This window comes from Onychomys torridus, chromosome 9, assembly GCF_903995425.1.
Source record: "Onychomys torridus chromosome 9, mOncTor1.1, whole genome shotgun sequence".
NCBI classification, from domain to species: Eukaryota; Metazoa; Chordata; class Mammalia; order Rodentia; family Cricetidae; genus Onychomys; species Onychomys torridus.
In genome coordinates, this window is record NC_050451.1 from 108,766,194 (window position 1) to 108,780,453 (window position 14,260).

The window sequence follows — 14,260 nt, forward strand, 5'->3', positions numbered from 1 at the left end:
CAGCTCTGTATGAATGGTAGGTGGCACCAGCAGGAGAGACAGCTTGGGATTGGGACATTGTATCAGCTCTAGAGAGAGGAGAAAGCTGGCACACAGTTATGAAATGGAAAGTCAGCGGAACTGGCAGTGTGGCTCAGTTGGTAGTACTAGTCTAGCATGCATGAAGCTCTGAGCTCAATCCAGCATCAAATAAAGCCCATAAAGCCAGATGTGGCAGCTCATGCCTGTGACCACAGCATTAGGGAAGCAAAGGTAGGCTCTGCTCGGGGTTCGAAGCCAACCTGGTCTATGTAGTAAATCCCAACCAATCAGGGATATAGAGCAAGACCTTGTCTCAAAAAGGCCCTCCTCCCTCCAACAAACATGGTTATCCTCAGCTACATAGCAAGCCAAGGCCAGCCCAGGCTACGTGTGGTAAATAAATAAAGTATCTAAGTGGCCAAATAGTTGTTATTATGTGTGCTTCTCTTCAGGAGATGTGTTCTGCTCCTCCAAGAAGTACACGTAGCTTCTGCTACCCTTGGCTTCCTGGCTTTTAGAGCACACAGAAAACCAGAGAGCCAGTAGCTGACAGACTAAGACAGCTGCCATTTTCTGTTAGCAGTTTCCACAAATGACAGCAGATGATGGAGGAAAACTGCTCTAAAAACTAGGGAAGATGTGGGGACACAAATCTGAAGGTCCAGGGCAAACAACCCCAAGTAGCTGGCTGCTCTGGGGGCTGCTCTATTACAGCACAATGGATGGCAGGAAGACACCCCAGGGAACTGGTCCAGCCCTCTCAATACACAGATAAGGCAGCCAGGAGACCCAAGATCACAGGTGTTAGTGGACAGGGGTCCGGGGGCCAGGGACTCCTGACCCTGAGGTCCAATTCTTGTATTTTCCCCACCACAGAGAAAAGTAATTCGTTGCTGTCAGGGTGTTCAAAAGCTACAAAGGGCTGGGGGGTGGTTCCGTGAGAAAAGTAATGCCATGCTCTGCTCTGTGTCTGGATCTCACATGGAGGTGGGAGGACAGAACCCACTCACAGAGCTGTCCTCTGACCTCCGTGTGTGTGTGTGTGTGTGTGTGTGTGTGTGTGTGTGTGTGTGTGTGTGTAAAATTTAGTTTTTCAAAAGTTCTCCTGAGCACCCACCCAAATTTTCACTTTCTACCTGTTTTTCCAGTGTGTTCTCTAACACGTCACTGTTGTTATCCCATAGTTCCACTTCAATGTGACTTTACAAGGCATACAGACCTGAAAACACCTTCTTTACTTTCCTTACACCCTGTACACATTCTTCAAAAGGGTAGGGGCCATTATCTCTCTGAATGCTCAAACAAAAAATGTAAACATGAACAAAACAAAGTCTGTAAATGCTTAGGGAGGTGTCAGCGTGAACAAAAAGTGTCTAAATGCTTAGATTAAACTGGAGGTGTCCCATGTTGGTCTCACTTCTCAGGTGAGGCTTTAACTCCATATTGCTAAGGAAGAGGTGAAGTGGATTGGATGTCAGGACAGCTCACAGTTAAAGAAAACTGAGGCCAGTGAGATGGCTTGAAGGTGGGGACTTGCTGCCCAAGTTTGATGACCTTGGACCCCATAGTAAAGGCGGAAGGAGAGAACCCATTCCATAGAGATGTGCTCCGACCTCATGATTGCCATGACACATGTACCCACATACATACATCATGCAAATGTTCACACAATAATATATTTTAAAACCATCTTAAGAGAAAATTGAGTTATTTCCTTTCTATGGAGTAATCTTACCTCTCCTGATGTGTAGGAAAAAGATAAAAAGAAATTATAAAAAAAAAAACCTTTACCAAAGATAATATGAAATGACACCCTTTCCCTTTGTATCTGTTTGTCCTAACAAAGGTTTCTCACTCATTAGTGAATTCCTAAGTACTAAAGAAATGCTTGCAATTACAAAGGGAGAGAAATCCAGGCGTGGTGGAGCACACCTATAATCCCAGCACTTGAGAGGTGGATGCAGAAGGATCAGAGTTCAAGATCATCCTCAGTACATAGAGAATTTGAGGTCAGGGTACTCACAAAATAAAAGCCCCTGTTCTTAAAGTGTGAGGACCCGAGTTCAAATCACTAGCACCCATATAAAAAGGCGGACATGACTGTGTGAATGTAATTTAAATGTTGGGGGGCAGAGATGGGCAGCTCCTGAGAGCTTCCCGACCAGGTGAGCCAGCAAGTTTCTGTTCTGGTTCAAGAGAGATCTTATCTGAGGGCAAAGATAGACCACGACCGGAATGTAACATCCATCCCACTGCGATCATTCCCGATCCCACTATTCTTTCTTGCACTTATCATTGTGGCAAATAATCTTCTCAGTTCTCTTGTTCATTATCTCAAAAGACCGTCAGCATGAGGGTGTGGCAGAACTCGCCTGTGATCCTACCACTGGGAGGTGGAGGCGGGAAGACTGTGATTTTGTGGCCAACCTGATCTACATAGTAAGATCTCCCCAGAAAAACAGAAAAAAGAAACAGAGAGAGGCAACTCTGTCTTCAAGCTTACCAGTTAACCTCCACAGCCTTGCAGCTCCCACCACAGTGAAGGGGCCCACCCAATATCCATGAGACATACAAATGGCCAAGATGTTCATTAAATATTAATGTAGTGAAACGTGGTACAAAGTGCAGAGAGTGGACAGAAGTGAGGAAGATGGGCAGAAAGTCCTTCAGGGTGCTAACAGTCCACCTCTCCAGGAGCTGTGAGTTGGTGATAAGATGTCACACAGGTACTGCTCCCTGGATGTGCCATGCGGTGCTTGAGGCAAAGCATATCCGAGCATCCAGTGGTAAGGTATTCTCTGTGAATAGCAAAGAAGGGAAGGCAAACACAGGCTGAGTCCTGCTGCAGCTGCCCTGTTCTGTTTCTCCCCAAATACCAGCCTAGGAATGTTCAGAGGTTTGAGAGTTTTGAGTGAACACAAGTAAAAAAGAAACTGTTAAAATAATTGAAAAAGATTCAGTAACTGAGGTCAAGATCAACTGCCTTCAGATTTTTACAGTATTTTAAAATAATAACTCTACTGTATGATATAGTAATACCTGTATTATAAAGATGAACCTTTTTCATTTAGTTTTTGGCTTGGTTTTTTTTGGGGGGCGGGGGAGTTGTTTTGTTTTTTGCTTTTTTGAAACAGGGTCTCACTGTGTGCCTTGGTTAGCCTGGAGCTTGCTATGTAGACCTAACTGGTCACAAACTCATAGAGATCAGCCTGCCTCTACCTCCTGAGGGCTGGGACTGATGGTGTGTTCAGTATTTTTTAAAAGTTAATTTAGTTATTTATTGCATGTGTTCATGTGACTCAGTACCTGTGGAGGTCAGGGGACAATTTCCAGGAGTCAGTTTTCTCCTTCTACCACATAGGTCACAGATTGAACTCAGGTGCTTAGGCTTAGACTGGCAGGTGCCTTGACAGTCTAGAGCATCTCCCCAGCCTATGTTCAACCTTTTAAAGTATACAATTGTTAGTTTAGAATGTCCAGAACTGTATATCTGTTACCACTGCTGTATGAACTCTTCGTCAACCTGGTCCTAGATTGCTTTCTGCTACTCAGAATAAACACCATGACCAAAAGCAACTTTGAAAGAACTTATACTGTACCTCATAAATTATAGTCTATCATAGAGGGGGATCAAGGTAGGAGCAAGTCATGGCCTTGATGCAGAAACCCACGAAGAATGGTTGTAAAGGTGTGCGCTGCTGAATTTCAACCTTCCCAACATGACTGGGCCCTCCCATGCCAATCAACAACCAAGAAAATGCCCCCACAGACTTGCTTACAGGCTAATCTGACTTAGGCAGCTCCTCAGTTGAAGCTCGCTCTTCCCTGGTAACTGTGGGTTGTGCCAAGAAGACAGTTGAAGTAACTATGCCCGCCCCCCAAAGAAGCTACATAACTATCAGGAGTATTCTACTCGCTCACCTCTTCTCTCCTCTGTCCCATCCCCCAGGCACATGGCAACTATTCATTCTGGACATTTTATAGAATATTTGAGTATTTGTGTCTGATGTCACTTTGTATAATGATCCTAATAGTTCATTCAATCCCGGGATGTGAGTTCATTTGAGTGGTTCTTATTAGGGCCTCAGGTGATTGCAGAAAATGAACACACCTCATGGAGAGTAATCTGTTTTACTGAGTTGATTAATTACAAATGTGGAATCATACTCCTCACATCCCTTCACAGCAGTAGTCTTGCATTTTATCAGACAACTGGGTATCACAAAGTAGCCAACTGGAAAAACAATATATTAACCGTCTCAGGACCTTTGTCAAAACTCGGAGCTAGGCATGATGGCACAGTCCTGTTATCCCAGCACTGGGGAGACGGCAGCAAGATAATCAGGAGCCCAGCCTCCTAAGTGCTGGGATTACTGGAAGAAACCATTGCTCTTAGCATCTTGTGTCTTTTCTTACGTAGGTGTCTACAGCTCTGCTTTCCCTGTGAGCCTGCTGTCATGGCGCTCTGCAAGAGCTGCTGGCAGACAGTTGTATCATTCTTCTCTGGTATTTTCTAATTTCTCTTGTGAGTTCTTTAATACAGCTGCCATTGAAGGTTGTACTGGTTAATATCCACATATATGTCAAGTCCTTTGACTTCTGATAGTCTTGATACCTAATCTATTGTGGTCAAAGAGCAAGTGTTTTATGCTTCCAACCTTTTAAAAATCGGTCCATTCTGGACTATGCTGTGTATGGACTGGGGGAAAGTGTACACTCAGAGCTGTCATTGGGCAGAGTGTCCTGTGCAGATCTAGTAGAGGCGCTGGGTTTGCAGCCTGTCTTGTCTATTCTGTCTTCTATCTATATGCCCGTTAACCTGTCAGTTACTGCTGAAAGTTGGGACTAAAGACCCAGACTGTCCTCACTGAATTGTCTTATTTCTTAAGTGGGGCAGATTTTACTTTGTGTATTTGGGCCTTACTGTTAGTTATGTGTGTTTAAAACTTCTATGTCTGGGCTGGCAAGATAGATCAGCCAGTAAAGGCACTTGCCCCCAAATCAGATAATCTGAGTTCAATCCCTGAGGCCCACACGGTAGAAGGAGAGAGCCAACTCCCTGTCCTCTGACTTCTACACATACTCTTTTACCCACTCCAGAGAGATGTGTATGGATTATGTTTATTTATTTTAACCGGTATAGTTCTGATTGGTTGACCCTTTTGTAATAGAAATATCCCATCACAAATGACATTTTGTTTTTAAAAATGTGTGTGTGTGATGTATGTATGCAGGTGTAAGTGTGCCACCCATCAAGTTCAGAAGACAAATTTGTGGGAAGTTGGTTCTTTTCTGCCTTTATGTGGGTTCCAAGGATAGAATTCATTTGGCTTGAGGCAAAGCCCCAGTTGACCTGAAACTCAAGGTCCTTGAAGGTCCTCAGGCTTGTGCTGCCCACTCTACCCAGCTCTCAAGACACCTTTTGTCCTGGATCTCCTTTGTGTGATAGTAGTGCTGTCCTCGCAGCCTTCTTTTGGAAACTGTTTATATGATGTGTCTTTTTCCATTCTTTTACATTCAACATATTTGTGTTCTAAGTAAAAACATTAATCTTAAAAATGAGATCCTTCTGCTAAGTCTATTTTTATATCATGTTTAAAATGCAGCAAAGGACATTATTTAAATCCATTTGCCACATTTAAATGAAGTCATCTTCCAGAAAATTCTATTTTCCTTTAGCTCTTGACCAGTACTTGATTTAACTTTTTTATACCATTTATTTGTGGGTGCTTGTGTGTCTATTTGTCTGTGTGTATGTGTGTGTTTGTGTGTGTGTGTGTGTGTGTGTGTGTGTGTAGACATCAACAGACAACTTGAGGGAGTCAGTTCTCTCTTTTTCTCGTGTGGGTCCTGGGGATCAAACCTGGGTTATCCTTTAGGGCTGGGACTAAGGTGTGTGCCACCAACTACCATGTTCAGTCATGAGTTTTTATTCTACAAGATCTGATTTGACCGGAGCCAATTGTCTTCTAAAGGTCCCCAATTCTATTTCCGCCAAACCAGCAGGGAAAGGAAATTCCTAAGCAAGGAACACCGCTCAGAAAGTGCTGTGCCATGTCTCCAAATCCCTGAGAATCAAGTCAAAAAACTGGGAGCAACAGAAAACACTGTAGGTAACTGATTTATTCGAGTCCTTTAGTTAATCTAAATGACAAACTATATAAGCAACTGTTTAGTTATTTTATTCTCTAGCAAAGCACTATCCAGTATCCAAAACTCAAACCACGTGTTACTTCTGAGACAGTATGATCTCTGTGAATTCCAGCCCAGCCAGAGCTACACAATTCGACCCTGCCTCAACAAACAAAACAAAACCAAAACTGATAATACAACTACCACTCCTAGCATAGATCTCTTGACATACAAATTTACATTGGGGTATCTATTGTTAATAATCACTGAATATTTGTTTGTTTGGTTTTCAGGCTCTTTGTTTTTGTTGTTTTGGGTTTTTTTGTTGTTGTTTGGGTTTTTGTTTTTTGTTTTTGGGTTTTTTGTTTGTTTGTTTGTTTGTTTGTTTGTTTTGGTCAAAGCCTTATGTAGCCCAGGCTGTCCTTATCTCTCTATGTAGCCACATCCTGAGTATTGGGATTATAGGCATAAATCTTCAGGCTTCCTTTAAAGCAGTGCTGTCAAATCCAGGGCCTCACACATGCTAGGCAAGCACTCTACTAACTGACCTATATCCCCAATCCCTGCATATAGATTATGCACTGTACAGACTGCCATTTAAAATACATACACACACATATATATATACAAATATATATAAAATATAAAAATAAAATATAACTGGTACTGAGCAAAAACTAGAAATCAGGTATACCCTGAGCAAGCCTCTAGATAATTTGTCTTATTTCATTGTTACCCTAGTTAATTAAAAATCAGTTAGTATGTAATTCCCTCAAATTTAAGAACTTCGGACGAAGAAGCACACTCAGAATCGTTCACTATTCACACACATAAATGTATATGTCAAAATAAATCAACTCCAAATTAATGTATGAAGTGGTCTGACCTTGAAAAAAGTAATATGGCCAAAGAATGACTTCCAGGTGGGACACCAATCCTACAGACAGTTGTGGTGGCCTCCGGTAGAGAAAGAACTCTGTCAGTGTGGCAGCTAAAACTAGAAAGGGAAATTTCTCCACAAACCAACTAAATTCTACTGTGAAAACTGTGGCTGGCTCTCACACCTCCAAGTGGATTCCAGGGTATCTGGCCAGAATCTGCATGACCTGACTCCAGGTGATGTAAGACCAATGTTTAAAATCACCTAAGAGAAATATTTAAGACTTTCAAAAAGCAGAATCACCAACAAGAAATAAAAACCTTCAAGTCAAATCCTGTGAGTTGCTGAGCTGTAGATCTTACCTGCTTGCCACATGCTGTTGACACCTATTACTCAGGGGAGGTAGTGTCCTTTTGACACAAGATGAACTTTTTCACCCACTGTCATCCTGGGCCTTGGCAATACTTTGGACACAATAAGTTCTCAACAGTCTGGGCAAAAGCACTGGGGTAAACATGTGGCTGTGAGAGCCAGCCAAGGTTTTTACAAGAGAATCTGATTTGTAGAGAAAGGTCAGCAACTCTGATTGGGTTCTTTCTCCACAGGAAGCCAGCACATCTATTTTGTAGAACTAGTTTTCAACTTGGGATAATCTTTCATTCTTGGGCCACATTCCTTTAATGTCAGGCTATTACATACATTAATTTGGGAGTTGATTCTATTTTATTTTGATATGAGCATTTGTGAATGTGAATGGTGGTGATGATTCTTAGCAGGCTTCTTCCTCCAAGTTCTTTGATTTGAGCCCTGCTCTCTCCGGCTTGGACAGTCCCAGCTGGAAAGGTAGACCGGCGCTAATGTCTAAGCATTGGAGTGGAGAGAGGAGAGAGAGGGGGGGACAGAAGAGATGAGGGTGACAGAGATGAGGTGAGACCTAGAGACCGAGAGCGTCTGTCTCTGGGCCCCCCCCGTGCTGGCCCGCATCAACTAAGATCAGTTAGTTAGGGAGTGTCTCACGACTCCTCCCAACCTTAGCGAGCAAAGACGCCCCAAACACCGGGACTGGCCGCGGCGCCCGGGTGGGAGCGTGTGTGCTCCGATCGCGGGCGGAGGGGTGTGGCGGGAGAGTCCCAGGCTGAGCAACCCCTCTCGGGGCAGCCCAGGGACGTGAGTCACGGGCCGCGGCGGGAAGGGGTGGACTGAGTCACGGCCCGGGGGTAGACGGCAGGGCCAGACAGACGGAGGGGTCTGCAGAGGCTGGGGGCCGCTGCCGGGGCGATCGGGATAGCGGTCCCGGCGCTCCAAACCCCGAGGGCGCGGCCACGCGTCGGGCCGCCGGGAAGGGACTCGGGGCGGCCCGCGGCGCCGAAATCTCCCGCGCTCAGGAGCTTGGCCCCTCCTCCCAGGCCGGGCCTCACGCCCCTCGAGGCGGCCTGGCCAGGTCGGCTCCTCCCCACCCGCCTCCCCCGGCTCACCCAACCCCAAGCTCGTCGCGCAGCCGCCCGCCGGCCGCCACACACACCCGCCAGCCCCGCCTCCCGGCGCGCGCTGGAGTGACGACACCGCAGGGTGCGTGGCCAATCGGCGCGGCCCTCGAGGGGGGCGGCCTCGGACACGCCCCCCGAGGCATGAGCCAATGAGACGCCGGCGCCGGCGGCCGCGGCGGGGTGAGAGGGCGCGAGGCCCCGCCCCGTCCCCCCCTGGCCCCCTCGGCCCCGCCCTTCCCGCCCGGCCCCTTAGCCCCGCGCCGCCGCTGGTGCCGGTCGCCGCGCTGGGCCCGCCCCCAACCCTCCCGCCGGCCCGCCAGCGCGCCTCACGGCTCCCTCCTTCTCTCTCTCACGCCTAGCGCAATGGCGGCGGCCGCGGCGGAGCAGCAACAGTTCTACCTGCTCCTGGGAAACCTGCTCAGCCCCGACAATGTGGTCCGGAAACAGGCGGAGGTAAGCGAATCGGCGGCCCCGCGGCCCCGGCCGCCCGGCGCGGCCGTCCTCCCCCTCGGCCCTCGGAGCTGGTCGGCCGAGCGGCGCAGGTCGGGCCCGGCTGGCCGACAGCGGCCCCGCAGCCCACGTGCGCGGCTCCCGCCCGGCCCCGGCCCTTCCGGGCCCGTGCAGCGGTGGCGCCGGTTGCCTGCCCGCCGACCCGCGCACACGTGCCGCCCCGCCTGACGCGCTGCCCCGCCCGCGAGCCCCGCACCCCGTTCCCGCGAGCCCCGCCTGGCCCACCAGCCTTCCCGAGCGGCTCCCTTCCCCATCCCAGCCCCGGGAAACATGTGTCCTGCCTGTCGCTGCCTTGCGGCGGCTTCCCCGAGCCCCTTTCTGGTTTCGAGAACAAACTGCACAAGCCGGTCCCTTCCAGCTCGGGAGAAGTTGCCTTTAAGGGATTCTTGCTGACCACCTCACTCCGCTCCTCTTCCAGTTTCGTTTGATCGCTAGAGATTAGGGCGTATAAATGGGATGTACGGGGGACTGTGGTGGTCTGACTGGACCGGTACCGTTTCTTTTCATATAACCCGAGCCGTTCTGTCTTAGTTCCAGAGAGTTTCATTTCAGATGCAATTGTAAGCCGTTTTGCAAGCTAACAGTAAGACTGTTGGTTGGATAGAAGACGGGTGATACATTGTTAATGTTGAAACCGGGATTTTTGTGTGGTAACTTCTAGGAAAGTTGATACGTGTTCTTTGCGACCATGTGTCAGAAGTTTTTGGGAGACTCGCTGAAGAGTGTTTGGATACCTTTACAGACCGAAGATGAACTTTACACATAGCTAGTGAAGTTGGCACGTCTTTTGTATTTATCGGTCTGAAGTTGAGAACTGTCTTTTAAAACACAGTTGATTCTGCTTTGAGTAGAAAGGATTTTCCGGTCACACTTAGTTTTAGTAAGTAAATGTGTTGGAAACTTCTGTATGAAACGGAGCTTTAAACTGTGTCTTTATTTGAAAAAAATTAATTCTGGGGGGAGGGGAGATGACAAGGTCTGTAGTTTACACAGGCCCTCAAACTTGTGGCATACCCCTGCTTATGCCTCCTAAGTGTTGGGATTGTGAACATGAGTTTCCATGCCCTCCTTATTCATGAAATATACAATGTATGGGGTGAAATTAAAACAATACAGTTTTTAACTCATTCTCCACGTTAGTATTAAATGAATCTTCCTTGGAAATGTATCATAACAAGCATCACTGATGTGTACATCACTGTTCTTTTGAATGGGTTTACAGTACACATTCTGCAATTTGGATTTTCCACTCAGTTCATTTCACATTGTCACCTAGAAGATCATACATTATATAGATAAAGTGCATTATTTACATCCTCCTCTTCTTATGAATGGGTAGCTGATGCTTCTAGTATTTTCAGAGAGCACTGCTCATACAAATACATGTATTCTCGTCCGTGCTTTGAAGGGTTTACTTTTAAGGTAGTATATGTATTTAGAAGTAGTATGCATGTAGTAATTGCAGCGATTTGCACTTGGGATATGATGATGCTAAACATTTGATACTTTCTGCAAACTCGAGGAAATTTTTTTAAACCAAAGCAAGTTCTTAATCCCACCCTATAATAGAAATTTCCATGTGTTGCAGAGCAGAACTGCATTGTAATTAGTAAGCTAGTTTAATTCTCCCCCTTCCCTCTAGTTGCTTAAGTCTCTATTGTCAAGCCTGGTGGGGAATCTCTCTTCTATTGAACTAAATACCAGTGTCTGGTTCAGCTTGAATTCCAATTTGGTGCCTGTTGTAAATCTTTTATCTCTTACATCACTTTAGGGATAGTTAGTAGCATTCAGCACATTTTCTCATAAAGAACAATCGGAAATAATAAGTACTGTTAGGACTCTGTCTATTCCTAGCAAAAACATTCAGATACTACATTTTTGCTTAATACATCTTGAGAACATACTTATAGAAAGTAAGTATTGTGATACAGTATTTTTCTTAGTTTAACAAAAGAGTAAATTCGGGGAGGGGCTCCTTGATACCATACAGTCTACTAAGTTGTAAGTTTCCTAGAAAGCAAATATTTAGGGAAAATGGCCGCTCAAAAGTTCTCAACACCCTCTTTTGCCTGGGGAAATGAGCCTTTTTATAAGTAACCTAAACAAAATTAAATCCTAAGTCTGATAAAACAAATATGGGAATGTTTTACTGGAGCTGAAAAGTTGGCATGGATTCTGTGAGTATATTTGTAATTTACTCAACCAAAATAAAATGCTTAGTTGACATATAAATACCAAATTCTTGACTGAGGTCACTCATGAAGTCAAATACAGTGAAAGTCATATTGTGCTTTGTTGAAGTGGTTGAAAAACTTTAAATCTTCTAGGATGTTTCTCCACTTGTACAGCCCTTTCATAAACCTTTTTTCCTCAAATCTGCAAGGACTTTTCCAACTTTACAGAAAATGTTTCTCGTATTTAAGGAAATGATTTTTGAGCTGGGCGTGGTAGCACATGTCTTTAATTCCAGTACTGGGGAAGGCAGAGGCAGGAGGATCTCTTTGATTTCAAGGCCAGCCTGATCTATTGAGTTCCAGTCCTGCCAACCAGGGCTACATAGAGACCTGTTTCAAAGCTAAAAGAGAGAAAGAGAATTTTGAATGTACATGTGTCTCAGAATATTATAATTAATATGAATAAGCAATTAAATAAATAATTGACAAGAAATTCAAAGGCATTCATGGTATTCATAACTGGGCATTTTTATTTGATGTAGTATATTAATTGTATATGAATTTAATTCCTAATATTTCTCCTCATTAATATTTGTGTTGAGGAAGGGCAACATTGGAAAATATACTTGATTAAGGAGCTAAGAGGTGTTTTACAAAGTAGAAGTTCCTTGTTCCCTCTTTTGCATTTTCTCGTGCAAGGAGCTGTCATAAATATTTATGGAATGAGTGAGATGAGTACTTAACATTTCTCCTTTGTGGGCAGGGAAAGGGGAGCCAGAGATCTTGACATGTTGTGATTATGTATAGTGGGATCAGTTAGGGTCAAAATTGTGTTTGTCCCAAGCTAGTAATGGACACTGGACATGCCAGAGTAATGCTAGCAATAGTCCTTGTATTTCAGTGTCCCAGGTGTTTGGTGTAGAAAAATGAACAAATTCAATGTCTGCCTTTGTGTAACTTTGTCCAGGCTAAGAAGATAGGCTGGACTCCAGCTTGTTCCTTCTGCTAAGTCTACTTTGCTGCTCTTCTGAAGTGAATGCAACATACAAATGGACAGACCTCTTTATGAGTTCAATGACATCCATACTGAATTTTCCCATCGCAAACCATTCATCCTGGAACCATGTTGAATATTTGCTGTAACATTGTGTAAGAACTGGCATAGTAACACCAGTAGTCCCACTGGGTAAAGATGGCAATCCTTAGGAATTGTGCTGGGTTTTTATAGGATGATTGCCCAGGGGAGAAATTGTTTTCAGTAACTTGTCAGAGCAACGAGATTTACTTGTTAATGGCTGGTAGCCTCTCCAGTGGGTCTGAGTGCTGGGTACAAGGAATGAAGAGATATTTATTACATTATTCCTGGTCTGTAGGACTTCCCTATGTTTGGGGCTTTTTATTTGGGGTAGGGTAATTTGTTGTTTGCTTATTACTTGTATTTTTGTTTTTTAGACAAGAGTGTCTCACCCTATGACCCAGGCTGGCCTCGAACTCCAGGCAGTGTTACCCTCGATTTGATCTCCAAGTGCTGTAATTACAGGCATGAGCCACTACAACCAGCCCTGAGACTTTTTTTTTAGTGACAGCTTTGCTGGATTTTTAGTTACTTTGGTTAAAAATTAAGTGAAAAATTTCAAGATACATATCCATTTTTGTAATCAGCCTTGTGAATATCTTTTACATAAATTAATCTTATTTTTGTATAAATAAATTCAGCCCAGCTTCTCAGCTGTGCATACCTTTCGGCACGGTTGTCAGCATTGTTAGATCCTGTGTTTATTACAGTGGGCCCAGGGGTCTTTGTCCTCCGCCTAAGATGTTTAAGGAGTTTGGAAATAGTGTGGCCCTGTATAAACAAAAGTCTGAGTAGGCTAGCCCTCAGGAATGAAACCCAGAGAGATGGAAGGATGGTTGCTGTGGAAGATGAGGTTTCTGCCCTTGTTCTCATCATCTTTAAGTCATTCAAGGGATGAAACTTGACCACCGTGTCTGTCGGTATCCAGAGACACTAGGAAGGGCATAAGGAACACGTGGGACATGGGTCCCTTACTTGTCCTCCCTTGTCAGTCTTGAAAACACAGGGATGGCAGCAAGCTCTTCAGACTTGGAAGGCTGCTAAGAAATTCATATCCACTCTAGGCAGGTGGAAGGAGATGGGTTACTAAAGGCTTCTCCAGGTAAAGTACATTCCATGCACTTAAATGATTCAGTGTTCCAGTAAAATTCTGCACATGAATTCTTGTCAATAAGTTGAAGCTTGTTTGGGGTCTAGTCTAACGATTTGTTTTTATTTTGAAATTTTAATGTAATTATGTTTCTCCCTTCCCTTTGTTCCTCCCAAACCCTCCCATGTACCGTTCCCTGCTCTCCTTCAAATTTGGGGCTGAAAAAAAAGAAAAGAAAAACCTGATTACTGCTGCATGCGTATGTGCATGTGCATATGTACCCCTAACTCTGGCCTGCTCAGTCTCTGTTACTTGTGTGTAGGTTTTCCGGGCTGCCTGGCAGTGAATAGCCGATTCATGCTGTTAGCTTCTGACTGCTGTCATCTACCTTTCATGGCTAACAAGTTTGTTCTGGTACTAGTGAGAGGGAAAAGGAAAGCCCTCTCTGGCTCACAAAACCTTTTTGAACAGATCCAGATACACCACTGGTTGGTTGGTTTGTTGGTTTTGGGAGGGGCAAATTTCTCTGGACTACAATCATTTGATTTTTTTAAATTATATAATGTATTAGAATAATCCTTCCCTGAAAATACAGTATAAAGAATTTGGATACTTTGCCTTTTTTTTTTTCTGTTACTTTATCTATTTTGATGTTGTATGTAATTGTGATTTGAACCAACTCTCCATAATCAATAAAAGTGTTGACAAGATAAAGTAGTTCCCTAGAATATCAGGTGATATCAAAGTGAGCGTTTATTTTGTGGTATTATATTATAGTTGGTTTTTTTTTTTTTTTTTTTAATGTATCTATATGGATGCCTGGTGCCCATGTAGAATAGAAGAGGGTGTCAGATCTCTTGGAGCTGGATTAAGCTTTGAGACCCACAATGT

At 44.5% G+C, this 14,260-nt stretch overlaps 1 protein-coding gene across 1 annotated transcript in view; it reads left to right on the forward strand.

The window, feature by feature from the left end:
• The first annotated feature begins 8,789 nt into the window (after positions 1-8,789).
• Ipo5 (importin 5) overlaps positions 8,790-14,260 on the forward strand; it is a 39,419-nt gene continuing 33,948 nt past the window's right edge. The window contains exon 1 of the mRNA XM_036199456.1: positions 8,790-8,973. Within this exon, the coding sequence (XP_036055349.1) occupies positions 8,884-8,973 (90 nt within the window). The 5' untranslated portion in view covers positions 8,790-8,883. The remainder of the gene's footprint in view (positions 8,974-14,260) is intronic.